The following is a 15,052-nucleotide window of genomic DNA, read 5'->3' as shown; positions in this document are numbered from 1 at the left end:
TTCCGATCATGTCTTAGCCGGTATGGACTTGGGTTTAACTGTTTCAGAGTGGTTGTTCTTTGCCGCTCATGTCTTTTTTGCTAGTAGGCATTGTTATTTAGAAGATTGTTGGGTGTTTGTGTTAGACTTTTGAGTTGTCTGATCTTATTATAAAATTTTTGTTGCAGCGAGTTTGCAGATCCTGTTGTTGCCGAGGCAACCTGTGAATTCTTAAATGCAAACAAGAAAAAACTTTTGACGTCTTTCCCGAGCTTACTCCCTCAGGTATAAAATGGAATGGACTAGCTGTTTGATCGCTGACCAAGCTTTAGCTTTGTTAATGGAGATGACCATGCCCAAAGATAATAGATCAAAACCGTTGCATGTTGTATCACAGATTATATTTGTTGTAAAATGTGTCATATTTTCCGAAAGATTAGATATTGTTTGGAACTTTTAAGTGCCTATTTAGAGAGATAGTGAATGGCATGTCTTGTCTTGCCGGTCTGTAGTTATGCAGTTCTAGCTATTCTACTTTGTATAGGCTTCCTTTAAACCCCATGTTCTTGTATGATCGACCATCAACAGATTTTAACAATGTGAGAAATGGAAATAGCGTAAGAATCTTCTCCAGCTAACACAAGCAATTCTATTTGCAGTTTTTTCCATTGTTGCTGAAGCTCATTGCATGGAACGGGGAGAAGTAAGCTAACAGATTCCCCCAAGATTCTTTTATTGAGTATATTTGTCCATAAGTCATCCAATCATTTAGTTGAAGGATATGTGCAAATTTTTGTGTGCTTCTTAATGCAGATTGGAGAAGTCCTTCCTAAAGATATTTCCAGGATTGATATCCCCTGGGTCATTTCTTCCTTTGTTTCCATCTATTATAGACTTGCCAAGTGAGTTTGCCTATGTAGACGTTGGCTTCTTGAGTTCTTAATTTACTTTTTAATTTTCACTGCTCTCTTTTGGGGCCCATGCTGCCTCCACCATTACAAGCTTAGTATTTTTTTGTTGTTGTAGCTCATGTAGAATCATCTCTCAAGTTGGTTATTTTTATGATGGTTTTTTCTTTTCGCATAATGTTTGTTGCTAGTTTTGGTTGTGGCATTGGAAAAAGTAGAACGGAGCTCGGGATCACTGGTTGGAGGTAGCATAGCTTCAATCCAAAAGAGTACTGCTCCAGAGGTCATGTAACTTTTAAAAACCATATAATCCAGATGACAGTTGTTTGATAGTCAATGAATGACATCATCCCCTTGAATGCAGATGCTTCTTGCTCTTATGGATGAAGCTTATACAGGTTCAACCATTGGGGACGGAGGGGGTGATTCTGAATCTGAAGATAATAACAGTTTAGATGTGGCTGATCCTCTGTTTCTCGAGCTGCTGAAAGATGAAAATGATGGTCTAGCTGTATGGTCCCGGTGCTTTTGCTGATTTCCCACTTTATCCAGGAATCAGGATTTACAATAAAAACACTGTCGCATCCAACTATTGTGAAATTTTTCATGGTTTTTTTAGAATTAATCCAAAACCAGTTTGAATACATTTGAGGACCTAGGCCTGGTTTTAGTTTTCTTTTTACCTTAGACAACTGAATGTTTAAGTTACTTTTGCACCGCAGGAGAGACATCGAGCATCTCCTGCCTTGACAGCAGCACTTCAAGCTGCTGTAAGTGGACCTCAGTCTGAGAAGATGAAGCAGACACTTCAGATTGTTCCTCGGCTTCTTGATGTTTACTTTGCTGTTGCATTACAAGATGCCAATGACTGTGAGTTAATCGATAACCTTCCTACTGTTAGTTTACTTGCTGAAGGAGGATAAGTTAACTACAAGTAATTCCTAGACGTTTAACTACTACCAAGTTCTCCGTGCTTCCTCTAGTACTTTTTCAGTTTATGTATGACGAGATTATCTTTTGGCAGCTCTGATCTGTGCACTGATCCCTCTACTCATGACAAGAAACTCGACAATGTTCCCAGAAAAGAAATTTTCTTATGAGGTGTCATCCACGACCCATCTTCTTTGTTGTACATATACCTTTCTTAATTATTTTTGCTGGAAAACCATTAAAACTTGGTCTTTTTGTCAACGTCCTTCAAATTTGAAACAATGAACAAGCATTACTGCAGCAACCAAACTCCATTTACAGTAGTAATCTATTTTATGTAGATTCGTAAGAGGCTACTGGAATTTATGCTAGCTGCATTTCAGAGATCTCCGGATTTTATCGCACTATTGAAGGTAACTTTATTTTATTTTATTTCTGGGTCGGTCCAAGTGGGCATCGCAGAGATTGATCATGTAGGAATCTAAAATTTAGCATGTTTAATTCTAGGCTGAAATTGATTCCGACTGTTACAATAACGCAGAAGCCTATAATTGACCGGCTTGCAGAAGCTTATGATGACCCTCCTAAGGTTAGTTTCGTAAAATCCATGTGTGTTGTTGAGTATCACATATTCACATGTTTACTTAGGAATAAACTTTTGTTCCATATAGACAGAGTTAGCCTTACAGCTGTGTTGGGCCATTGGAGAATATGGTGGTGGCGGTGAATCACACAAGGATGTAGCTCGTGAGCTGTTTGAGAATTTAGAGTTGCTTCTATATGAAAATCTCTCATCAAGGTACTACTTCCGTTGGTTATCAAATATGACCTTAGCGTTTATATGTGTTTAGTATATACTTTACTTTCGCTATTCTGCTCTGAAAAGTCGGATAGGGCTAAGGCAGGAGTCAGGGATTGGCTCGGGAAGTGATTTTAGAAGGGCTTTGCAGTCGAGGCTTTTGTGTTTTGTCATAACAGCAATTGCAAAACTTGCGACGTATCACAGGGAATTATTGCCTAGGGCTCGAGTAGCGCTAGGAAAGGTAAAATAAAAAATTTCTAGATTAAGCATTTTCACAGAGGTGGTTGATGGATCAGTGGTAATACTTATCACAATCTCATTGCGATGGAATCTGTTAGGTTGTGAGATCTCGAATATCGGATGCAAGGGTTTGGAGGCGAGCTCACGATTACTTGGGATTGATGAACGAACCGGGAATTTGCTGGTCAGTGTTGGGGCCTTCACGGGTTTCAGACAAACGGTTACCGGGCACTGTGAACTGGAGTGAAGGTGGCAGGAAAATGGTCGGACATGTCCCAATGTACATTCTAGGTGAACAACAAGGTAAACTAAAGAAAACTCCAAAATCGATCGATTGTTTTCATACGCGAAAAATGTAGTGATAAAAGTTTGTGTCGGATGCAATTTGCAGGTCCTCCGTTCCATGACTTGTCGTTCTCGGATATCCTTCCCCGAGATTCGGCCGGCAAAGCAAGTTTCTAGACCTTAGACCGTATTATATGTTATTTTTTTTTTTATAATCCGGAAGTTCATCGGGCCTTTGGCCCGACTACATCTCCCAGAGGACCGTATTATATGTTTTTGTTGTTGTGCTTGTGAATATATCACATCAATGTGTGAGGGGAAGATGTGGGGTTTTTGTGAAGGGCTAAAAATTTAGCAGTTGTGTTTAGAATTTGGTGTCGAGTTAATTAACATTTGTTGTTGGCTCTGAATATTTGGTGCTCTTTGGTGATTCGTGCATCCGAACCCAAGGGTTCGAGTGCCGCATTATATCTATGTATACATGCACGTATGTATGTATGTATGCATGTATATATGTACATATGCACGTATATATATATGTATGTATAGATGCATGTATGTATGTATGTATAGACGCATGTACGTATGTATATATGTATGTATGTACGTATGTATGTATGTATGATTAGTACTCTCCATATTTGCGATATTTTACGATAGGTCAATTATGATGATATATACGCGTATGTTTTCTGTTTAAGATTATTTCAATTAATGTTTTCAGTCGGAATGCATGCGAATTGATTATAGGAACACACAAACGACAACGACCCATGCAATAAATGATCTCCAATCCATGAGTTTAGATTCCGACCAAAGTGGTTTTCTCAACTGCAACAGCTGTATCCCATAGTTTCTTTGGGAATTTCACATTAGAAATATTGAATATGTGTGTATTATATATACATATGAGAATAATTAACTGCGTTGAAAATTCCCATTTAAAAGAAGAGACAAATTTCGAATCGGTTCATGAAACACATCTCTTTCCAGATATCGCTTTTGCACGAAGGGGAAAATTGGTCCTTCCGCCAAAACTGATGTGAATATTGTCTTGGATTTGGCATCTTATACGTAAATCTTTCATGTTAAAAAATGAGTTCTCTACATCATCATCTTCCTTTTTCCTTGTGTTCCATTCTTTTTTTAATATTCCTCCATATATATATATATCATTGGAATAAATTTTAATGCAAGAAAAGTTTTGAGGTCTATACCCTATTTCCAAGATTTTTTTTTTACTCGAGCTTTTTCCGAGGAATAAAGGAGGAAGGACCGAATAGGGCATCTCTAATATGGTAGTGCATGCGGAAAATAACTCGCGATTTGTCATCAACTGACGCGACGCGGAGGAACGTCACGAGTGAAAGGACTTAGACACGGATTTATTCTCGAATTTGTGGATCATATTGCAAATATTCTACTTTTTGGGGGGTTAGAATTTGGAATCTTTTCTTTGTTGATGGGCCAAAATGAAAAAACAATACCAACTTTTTTTCCGTGACCTCATGGCATTGGCAACTACGGTAGAGGACAATTTTCCTATCATATAATTCGATCTGTTTTTCACTTATGAATTTGATGGGAAGCCGAAAAGATGCCCTCTTTTGGACAAAGAACCAAAAACAAAGCCACACTGCAGTAACATGAAATAAATCTCAACATTAATGAATAAATAATAACAAACAACAATAACAAACCCAAAATTGGATGACTCAACTTGTAAAGAAGAACAGAGAAAATCTCTTTCCCAATTCGAATTCGAGTCCTCACTCGAAAAGAGACATTCACATGAAACTTTCAGACCAAAAACCCGGTAAACTTCCAAATTATAAAAAAAAAAAATGGTGTTAAAATGAGTTATGATAAAATCCAACAAAATAAAAAGCACATGTTGGGAAGACCTATATTAGGATCCATTCCCAACAACAAATAATTTTCCAGTTCCAACGATGTAGGGAAGACAAAAAAAAAATCAATAATTTAAGTTTGTTGAATGAAATGAAGGGGTAGTAGTAGTAGGGGCCATAAAAGGACTGTGAAGCTTTGAAAGCCCCACAACAAAAAAGACCAAAGTCAGTGTGAAATAACTCAGTAAGTCACCACTCAATACTCATTACAGACAGATGGGCTTCTGAGTCCTTTTGTGTCCTGTCCCCATCACTAACCACTAATTCTAGTATTCTTGTTTTTTTCACTGTTTTCTTGGCTCTCACTTTTGAAATCCCAAAAAAAAAAACTCATCAGGAAAAAGCTTTTTTACTGTGGTTTTTTACTCCCAATGAAAGATGAATTACACAGTAAAAGAAAGAACAAAATGATTTACTTGCCATTTGAGGTGTGTGGACATGGGTTTTTCTTTGATTCTGCTGTTGATGGTCTCAACTCAAAGGACAGACGATGGATTTTGCAAAACTCTCTCGTTTCGGTGACCATTAATGAGAGAGATGACGCAATGGAATCAAATCTGTAGGTCCCCTTCTCTTACTCTGTACTGTTCTCTCCCACTGTAGAAATTTAAACAAAAGAAACAAGTTGAAACTTGGTTACCTCTGTTAATTCTTCCTGGCAAAAAAAGAAAAACACGATGCAATCACAAAAAACAGAATCTTACAGGAGTAAAGATGATAAAGACTGTCACAGGAAAGTTATCAAAGGGGGTTCGATGGTATATAAGCATCTGCTCCGTGGTCCTGGACAGATTGTATGTTCATGTCAACAACTTAAAAATACCAAAATCTCAAGCACAATGCCGTAAAACGATTTTTTTTCTTGTAATCCCAAGTCAACTTTAAACGTCTTCTCCATTCGAGTTTACAACACATGACCAAAGGTTACAAGCAGAGGAATCCGACAATCACATCAACAAAGGATCCTGCCATTTATTAGAAGGACCTTTGTTTGTTTCTATGAGGAAAAAGTTAGATGAGACCATGTGTAGATTGGGATCCTAGTTCTTCCTTGTCCTATATGACTACAGTGGCAGATCAATAAGGACTCTCCATTGTTACCACCAAGGACATTGATGCTATCTTCAACACCAAGGGTACCCAATTTTTATCAAGATTTAAAACTCAAACCCACATGTTAAATCAGAAATCCGGTCTAAGCATTAGATATAATACACCTCTTAAGCTTCTTAAAGCCAACTAGGCCCAAATCCATATCCCTTTACGCTCTCTCTCTCTCTCTCTACAACATCATATTCCACTAGACAGAAGCATACAAGAACACTGTGGTCCATCCTCCCTGGCTTTTCTTCACCTTTTAAACACTTAAAATCTTACATTCCACTCTTCAATATCACCCAGACCCCTCACTCCACATTGCTAGCATACCAGAGTTCTAACCCCCCACCATCATCTCCCTAAAACAGTAAAACTACAACTTGAATCATATGCAGAAAATGGAGAGCAAAAGAAGACCAGGGCAGGGTTACTTGAAAGACAAGGCTACCTCATCTCACCCTGTCGAAGAAGAAACGGAGAAAGAACTGGAGGAAGAAGAGGAAGTTGGAGGGGAGGAAGAGAAGAAGAAGAAAGTGATGGAGAGGGTGAGAGGGTCTAGTGGCAGTAGCAGCGATCGTGTTTCCTCGCGGTTGTGCCAGGTAGAGAAATGCACTGCTGATTTGATGGAGGCCAAGCAGTACCACCGCCGGCACAAAGTGTGTGAAGTTCATGCCAAGGCAACTGCAGCCATGGTTGCTGGTGTCAGGCAACGTTTTTGCCAACAATGCAGCAGGTAGGTTCAACTTTATGTTACTTACACTCAAGTTTCCTTGAGCTTATCACCAAAAGAATGGTATGAACTTTAATGATTTTGGAGATTGAGCAGGTTTCATGAGCTTCTAGAGTTTGATGAAGCCAAAAGAAGTTGCCGGAGGCGCTTAGCTGGACATAATGAGCGGCGAAGGAAGAGCTCCGGTGATAGTTTCGGAGAAGGGTCAGGTCGGAGAGGTGTTAGTGGTCAACTCATGCAGACTCAAGAAAGAAACAGGGTAGAGATGACACTTCCCATGTCAAACCCATCATTCAAGCGATCACAGATTAGATAGAAGCTGTCTGCTCTCTCTCTTCTGTCGTCACCATAAGTTTTATCTACAATCTCTTAGCGTTCAGTGGTGGTATCTAAACTATGTCAATCATATCTAGAAAACAACTAAGAGCTTCTAAGTATTGTCTGTGATATCCTATGATGGAAGCCTACCAACAAAAGTAAGGACTCATGTAGCCTTGAGCCCATGTGCCTAGTGGTTCTGTATGTTTGAAGAAATGGATAATGATGTGTATTGCTCTTGACTAGATACTTGTGTGTGATGCTAATTGAAAAAGGCTTTGCATACAGATTCAAGTAAGGAGTCTGACTCGGCCAAAAGTTCAGGAGACTAACCGAAAGTCAAGGTCACTGAAATTTCACAATGATGACTGAGATGTCGTCTCCGCTTTTCCTTACAACAGCCTCCTCTCTGTAAGATGCTTTGCTGCATCTTTTATGTCCTTTATCAAGTCAGACAGCTTCTTGGTTAGACATGACCTAGGAGATTACAAACTTTCAATAAATACGGAGGATGCAAGAAAATTTGTTGAAAGTTGATTGAGATAGAACCAACCTTCCACAGTCCATCTCCATCCCTTGCTAGGATAAGAAAGTCTGCATCCTCATCAATCATCTCTGCCGGAACATCAGGTTCTGAGCTCAAATGTATCTTTATACTCTTGTCACCAAATGTCCATGCCACAATGAAACATCCCCTGATTTGGTTCAACAAATACAAGTGATCTAAGCTTGAGTCTGAATTTTAGAGAACCAACAAAACTTTACAGCACAGGCAACAGATGTAAACATTGTCATAAAATAAATTCTAGCGAAACTGATTAAACCTATCTCGTGGAACACAAGAAACCAAATACGAGAAGAGCATCTGCTTGAATGCAATCGAATTTCTTACCAAGAAAGTTGGAAATGAATCCACCTCTATTCTCAATTCCCTCCTTCATTTCAACCAAAAAAAAAAATTCCCTCCTTCACCATATTTGGTTCATGATCAACTGAGAGTTTCTTCGCAACACCATTCTTGCAAAGAACAGCACGAAAGTCCGCAGTATTGGCCCTACTAACTTCTGGGAGTTGATTAATATCGACGTATCTGTATACTATAGGAGTTCTTCATCACTTTCTCGGGCTCCTCCCAGAAATTGGGCTCTTTCAAGATGTTTTTCAAATAGATGGGAGCACAAGTAGTCAGGAATCTCTCAAATGGACCGTCATGTATCGCAAACAGCCCGAGCACATTGTCACCAACTTCCTTGAATTTGGCGAGAGAGTAACCTTCTATCTCGTGATAACAAGAGATAACCATGGGTTATGTCCTTCGACATCTTTTTTTTTTTTTTAATAGATTGGGAACCGCTGTGACTAACTACCCTTACAAACGGAGACGAACTGGCCACCACCCGCGCCTAACAGTCCCCATGGACCTCAGTCCGCCGGACCTGGCCACCAGGCGCGCCTAACGCTCGGGCCGTAGTTGGGCTTAGGCGCCTGCAGGTCAAACCCCAAGCCCACGCACACGAGCCTGCGACACACACGTGGGAGGTAAATCAGCCCGTTATGACAGGCTGGCAGGCGAGCAGGTCAGATGGAAAAAGGAGCGGCGGGAGGAATCGATCCCCCACCTCAAAGAGTTGCCCCTGCCTTCTGCCACTTGACCTGGCCCCGAAGGGCTCCTTCGACATCTTACTCTTCCCTTTACCTGGATCTGCAGAAGCAGATGAACCGCGCCCAACTTTCCTCTGCGCACAGCAAAAAATCCAGACAAACCGATTCAGAACATCACACCAAACAAAAAAAAAAATCCTTCCAGACCGTTATTCCAGTGTTAACACATTCAAACAACAACACACATTCTCGGAACCCTAGACACAGAGGATGCAAATCAGAGGCCTCTCGGAAGAAGCAAACAATAGAGACCAACCAATTGTGCTGCCCATCATTTGGTTCCTCTTCGTCGAAATCTCCTATCCACAACCGAAATTGACGCCAAGTAAATCACAAATCGACCACAACTAATACACAAACGCACTTCACAGCTCCGTTGCAGCAAAACCCAGATTCGAAAATCCGTTTGCTGAGAAAACGTAGCTCGTTGAATTATACAAAAATGAACCGATTCGCAACAACAAACGATTTAAAAAAAAAAAGGCAAACGGAGCATCGATTCGAGCGAGAGAGAGAGAGACCAAGAGACCGGATTAATCGTGCCTTGACAGTTATCTTCATCTTGTGGAGAATCTCTGAGCCGGCCATGGCTCGGTCGAAGACGAAACAAAGAATCCAAAAAAGATCACTTCAGGGGTGATAAACGTGCAAAGACAGTCTCACAGTCCTAGAGAGAGAGAGAGAGAGATGACGCGAAGGCGTAGCTCTGAACGTCTTCCCGCCACCTATAATTCGATTTTCGTTTTACAAAAGAAAAAGAAATTGAAATTCAATTATTTTTTTTAGAAGATAATATTTATGTATTTTAACAACTGGAAAAACTAATTTTCAAAGACTTTTTAAAGACTATTTATGTATTTGAAATATGTATTTTAGTCCGATTCAATTTAAATTTATTTGTAAAAAAATTGTATTTAAATAATTAAATTAGAATAAATATTTTTCTAATAATCTTTTAAAAATATTATACCTGCTATATATAATTTTGTTTGGATTAATATACTCTCTGCTCCAATAATCAAAGTAAAAGTGAACATAAATGATTATTTCACAGATAAATTTATATCTTTGGCAGTGGCAGGTATTGGATTATGTTATGAACATACAATATGGGCCGAGAGAAAGCCCAAAAATTGGATGGGCTTTCTTCAATACTTTTTTTTTCAATTGTGTATAGTTTTTGTCGTGTACTGTAAAGAAAGATATATATATATATAAAAATGTTATAGTACGTTTGGTCATTTGTGGCACGAACATTATAGTACGTTTAAATTCGGGCTAATAATTTATGTACCTCTTTACTATATAATAATATTTATTACTGCCTTTATTATATTGCAGGGATAAAATCTTGTTGAAAAAATATTATATTTTGGGCTTGATTCAATATGTAGTAATAATATTGTTTACATGTTTATAAATGTGCATTAATAGTTACTTTTATCGTTATATTTCAACTTAAAGTTGCGATGATTGACGCGGATAATCCAATTTTTGTGAATAATCCATTTCAAGACTCGAAGCAAAAAGAAAATTCTAATGATTCCTAACTTTTTATTTCAAAATCAATTTTATACTAAAAATATATACGAATGTCTAATAATTTATTGTGATACCATGTCAAGATTTATTAAAAATAAACAAATTTATTGTATTATTTATTGGAAAAATCCTAAAAAAATACTGAATTTTTCAATTTTGACAAAAAAACCACTGAATTTTATTTTTTTATCAAATAAACATTAAACTTTTTAAACGAATCTAAAAAATACTGAATTTTTTAAGTGATCCAAAAAATACATGAACTTTTCTTCGATTATAAAAAAAAATACTGAACTTTTTTAGTGATCCAAAAAAATACATGAACTTTTTTCGATTGTAAAAAAAACTAAGAAAAATAATCTGACGTGTTTGCATATAATTGTGTCACGTCAATCATTTTTTTTTATTTTGATAATCGTTAAAGAGTTAACTGTTTATTTTGTCAAACTTAAAAAATTTAATGTTTATTTGATAAAATAAAAAATTCAGTGTTTTTTTGTCAAAATTTAAAAGTTGAGTGTTTTTTTTTTTCCTTATTTATTTAACCAAATAACATATATATATATATATATATAAATATATAGAGTAAACTTAGAAAACTAAAAAGAAAAATATATATATATGATGAAAGTATATATATATATATATAGTGATATATATATTCAGATAAAGATTCGTATATATTTCTAATAAATTTCTATGTAATTCATACATTATTTTTATTTGACAAGATTATGTGTATTTAATTGCGAGAATTACACACTAAAACGTCCATTCAAAATCAGTCAAAATTGCTTATCGAATCAATAGCATTAACCCGACATAACTAATCAAACATTTTATAAAATTAAACGAAAAAAAAGGATTAATGTAGAGGTTAATGATGGATAGATGGGTCCCATACACAAATGGTAGACAAAAGCCAATGTATGATCTCTTTGTGTCTTCAATGTCTCATTATCATCCCTAGAGTGTTTTTTGTTTATACACTTTCTTCTTCTCATTTGGTCAAAGCTTCTATTTGTTGAACGCTAATCATTGTCACTTAGGCTTTGGATTCTTTAAAAAAAAAATCAATTAGATGTTAAATCTAAAATTTGGGAGGTCCAAATTATATGTAACTAAATGTTAGATTGCATTGCAACTAAATATTTCTGATTGTGGCAAAAATTCAAATCAAGTTTAAGCGTGTGTATATATATATATTATCTTTTTTTCTTTAAAATATAAAATTATTAGCATTGAACTGTCTATTTCATTGATTAAAATTTTATTTATTTATTTACATAGTATGATCGGTAGACGATAAGAACCAAATAGTAATAATTTAGTAGTGTTTAGTCGTGTTAGTTTATATAATGGTTCGAACTGTTATTGGAACTAAATTTAATTAACAAATCTTCTGATGATTACTAAAATAGTTATATTATATTTTAGATTCAGAAATTATTTAGACCGCAAGGTTGGAATATTTTGTTATAAAAAAATAATAGAGTGCAAGTGAAATGTGTCCAAATATAAACCATTTAGATTCAGGTCCATATATAATATAATACAGACCTACGTAGATAATTAAATCACAAAAATATATTAGAGAATCCTTTTCTTCTTTTCTTTTATTTTCTTTTTTTCCATCTTTTTTCATAATTAATTAATTATTACTAATCTTTGGAAAACCCGCTATAATTGCTTTCCGACAGAGTATTTTTGGGAGACTGTGTCCTTTTTTTAGGAGAAACCTCAAACAGCATGTGAGCCCAAGAGGACAGAAAGAAATTCATCAAAGAATTTAAAAAATATATTATTTATTAAAACATGATAATAAATTAATAATACATATTTATTTTTCATATTTAAGGTGACAAGAGTGTCTCTATATGTGCTTGTACGTCCGATTTTTGGATGGAATAAAAAACATAATTATAGATGTTATATATTCTTACAGATTTTTTAATCTCTGACATGGACCAACAGAATATACTTTCAGTTTAGCAGAATTATTGTTGTGCTGTAAACATTTTGAGGTAAAAAAATATTCATGAGAATTATATAAATAATTATATTTAATGCAAGGATCGTTATATAAAGAATTAGGTAAAATAACATTTTCCTACACGAATTTATCAAAATGTGACATTTTCTTACACGAATTTTTAATTTGACAAATGTCTACACCCAATTAACAAATTTTCCAAATACTTATACGAATTATCCAATTTTAGTGCAATTAACTACACCATCCGAAATTATCAATTAATTGCTGACGTGGAAGGCCATGTGGCGTCCACGTGGCATGCCACGTGAGATTTTTTGCCATGTCAGTGCGAATTAAAAAATAAAAATAAAAAATAAAAATATATTTGTATGTATGCATATATATATTTGTATAAAATTTAAATTTATACAATATATATATTTTAAAATTTATAAAAAAATTTAAATTTATATACATACAAATATATAAATATATATATGTACATTCATATATATATATATAAATACAAATATAAACATATATATATACATATACATATACATATAAATACATACAAATATATTCATATATATGTATGTGTGTATATATAAATATATTTGTATGTATATATATTATATATATTTGTATAAAATTCCAATTTATACAATATATACTTTTTAAAATCTATACGAAATTTAAATTTATATACATACAAATATATAAATACATATATATGTTTATATATATATTTTTTATTTTTTATTTTTAGGAAAATTTTTATTTTTATTTTTTTAATTCGCGCTGACATGGCAAAAAATCTCACGTGGCATGCCACGTGAGCCACCACATGGCCTTCCACGTCAGCAATTAATTGATAATTTCGGATAGTGTAGTTAATTGCACTAAAATTGGATAATTCGTGTAGGTATTTGAGAAATTTGTTCATTGGGTATAGATATTTGTAAAATTAAAATTCGTGTAAGAAAATGTCACATTTTGATAAATTCGTGTAGGAAAATGCCATTTTACCAAAGAATTATAATATCAGGATCATTGGGGTTCCACAAGATCATTACACAAACACCATCGCTTCGGCCCCACACTTGAATTCAAAAGCTGAGCTGGCAAGTCTTTGACTTCCACACCCATTTTGCCACGTGTCCACCTTGAATCCCCCCATCTATACAGACGCACCCAAAGTACTACAGTATGCGACACACCCATATCACACATTCATGGAGGCCCGCCTGAAATTCCAAAACGCCGGCGAGACAAATAAAACCGACGATGGCAGGGAGGATCACCGGAAATTCCGAAACACCGGCGAGACAAAGAACCCCGACGATGACCCCAAGGATCACCGGAAAATCCAAAACTCCGGCGAGACGAAGAAGAACCCCGACGATTACCGGGATTTCGAATTTGGGTCGTTGACTCCGTCGTTACACTCGCGAGACGTGTTCTCGGAGAACTCTCCGGCCGGCGGATCACTTCTTCAACGGTCGTCTATTGCCACACTCTTTTCCGACACCAAGAACTGTCCGTACGACGAGCGAAGACTCTTCGCGAAGCAACAGCACGGACAGGCGAAGCAGAAGTTGCAGCCCAAGCAACAACATGATCATGATGAGATCCAATAACAGGCCACAACTAGAATCAAACCCGGTGACGACCAGTGGCAAAACCGTAAATAAGACGAACAAAGGCATTAGCTCGGCGGCGGCGAAAGGCAAGAGGAGGAATAAGGCGACGGAGATGGTGAGGACGCAGCTGTACGGTTATTCGTACTCGCAGCGGTGGCAGTATATAACGCCAGTTCCCGGGGCTACGCTTAAGAGGGAAGGGTGGTCGGTGAAGAGATGCAGAGGCGGCGGCGGCGGCCGTAGAGCGGCGTGTTGAATTTTCCGCCTAACGAAGCCAAGGCAGCCGCAAGGCGGCGATGTAAATTTCCTCTGTAGGCCCCACCTGTTTTTTTGTTTTGTTAGACAAGACTTGCCTATAAAAACGGAGGCTTCGCGGAGGGGGAGAAGCACGCAGAGCAAGCAGAAGCAGAAGCAAAGTGAGAGAAAAAAAAAGGGAGAGTGAAAAAAAAGAGTGGAAAAATATTGTGGGTATTCGGGGAGAGATTCGATCAGAAAAATATTTTTCTGATCGATCTAAAATTGTGAGAAGAGTTTCTACACTCCGACGGAGGTTTTTCGGAAGTTGTTCTCTACAGACCGAATCAACACAGTTCTGATCGTCGGGATATTTGACGGTGGTTTTTCGTCTCCAGTTGAGCTGCAAATCGGTATACTTGTTCCTGACCCTTTCGTCTTTGATTTATACGGTTGAGTTGTTGCTGGAATCAGAAGTCACGGGGTTGATTTGCAGTCTGGTTACTACTTATGGGTAGTATTCTCTCGGGTTACTGAGATTAGAATATCGGAGTTAATATTCTGTAATCTCAGTGTGTTGCTAGCTGTGTGAACATTGTAATCCAGTTATAGTGGATTTTTGAGTGGACTACGGTCCCGTGGTTTTTACTCCTCACACCGAGGGGGTTTTCCACGTTAAAAATCGTTGTCTTGTACCGTTGCACTAGATATTGTCATCCTCACAGGTTTACACAAGTAAGGGGTTTGTGTTACTGATTCATAACAAACGATCGGAGTAACGTAAAACCCCCCAACA

At 36.7% G+C, this 15,052-nt stretch overlaps 2 protein-coding genes and 1 long non-coding RNA gene across 6 annotated transcripts in view; 2 read left to right on the top strand and 1 right to left on the bottom strand.

Moving 5' to 3' along the window:
* The window catches only part of LOC104818092 (AP-5 complex subunit zeta-1), a 4,830-nt gene extending 1,274 nt beyond the window's left edge, over nt 1–3,556 (top strand). Inside the window, exons 4-17 of the mRNA XM_010547546.2 lie at nt 1–20; nt 168–264; nt 639–682; nt 793–881; nt 1,079–1,170; nt 1,252–1,398; nt 1,610–1,757; nt 1,912–1,988; nt 2,159–2,230; nt 2,359–2,406; nt 2,489–2,616; nt 2,704–2,860; nt 2,958–3,162; nt 3,251–3,556. Of these exons, the coding sequence (XP_010545848.1) occupies nt 1–20; nt 168–264; nt 639–682; nt 793–881; nt 1,079–1,170; nt 1,252–1,398; nt 1,610–1,757; nt 1,912–1,988; nt 2,159–2,230; nt 2,359–2,406; nt 2,489–2,616; nt 2,704–2,860; nt 2,958–3,162; nt 3,251–3,321 (1,395 nt within the window). The 3' untranslated portion in view covers nt 3,322–3,556. The remainder of the gene's footprint in view (nt 21–167; nt 265–638; nt 683–792; nt 882–1,078; nt 1,171–1,251; nt 1,399–1,609; nt 1,758–1,911; nt 1,989–2,158; nt 2,231–2,358; nt 2,407–2,488; nt 2,617–2,703; nt 2,861–2,957; nt 3,163–3,250) is intronic.
* Nucleotides 3,557–5,162: 1,606 nt separating this feature from the next.
* LOC104818091 lies at nt 5,163–9,558 on the bottom strand. Of its 4 annotated transcripts, none has more exons than XR_772603.1 (6): nt 9,119–9,558; nt 8,093–8,936; nt 7,754–7,895; nt 7,534–7,677; nt 5,759–5,837; nt 5,163–5,651 (listed from the first exon to the last, which is right to left on the bottom strand). It is a non-coding gene; the product is annotated as an uncharacterized LOC104818091 (long non-coding RNA). The 4 variants fall into 4 exon arrangements; XR_772604.1 differs by having other exon boundaries at nt 9,384–9,558; XR_772602.1 differs by having other exon boundaries at nt 8,093–9,558.
* LOC104818089 (squamosa promoter-binding-like protein 5) lies at nt 6,287–7,671 on the top strand. Its single transcript, XM_019202993.1, has 3 exons — nt 6,287–6,885; nt 6,979–7,141; nt 7,489–7,671. The coding sequence occupies exons 1-3, from the start codon at nt 6,542–6,544 to the stop codon at nt 7,570–7,572; spliced, it is 591 nt and encodes a 196-aa protein (XP_019058538.1). The 5' UTR covers nt 6,287–6,541; the 3' UTR covers nt 7,573–7,671.
* Nucleotides 9,559–15,052: the final 5,494 nt, after the last annotated feature.

Source organism: Tarenaya hassleriana, unplaced genomic scaffold (assembly GCF_000463585.1).
Source record: "Tarenaya hassleriana unplaced genomic scaffold, ASM46358v1 Cleome28, whole genome shotgun sequence".
In the NCBI taxonomy this organism is placed as follows: Eukaryota; Viridiplantae; Streptophyta; class Magnoliopsida; order Brassicales; family Cleomaceae; genus Tarenaya; species Tarenaya hassleriana.
The sequence above is the reverse complement of the archived record's forward strand: the minus strand, read 5'-3'. Positions and strand labels throughout refer to the sequence as shown.

What these genes read in the sequence shown, in the direction of transcription:
- LOC104818089 (XM_019202993.1), top strand. Translation starts at nt 6,542, where the DNA reads ATGCAGAAAATGGAGAGCAAAAGAAGACCAGGGCAGGGTTACTTGAAA. An exon ending in TTTTGCCAACAATGCAGCAG is followed by an intron (nt 6,886 to 6,978) that starts GTAGGTTCAACT and finishes GAGATTGAGCAG; the next exon opens with GTTTCATGAGCTTCTAGAGT. An exon ending in AGACTCAAGAAAGAAACAGG is followed by an intron (nt 7,142 to 7,488) that starts GTAGAGATGACA and finishes CTTTGCATACAG; the next exon opens with ATTCAAGTAAGGAGTCTGAC.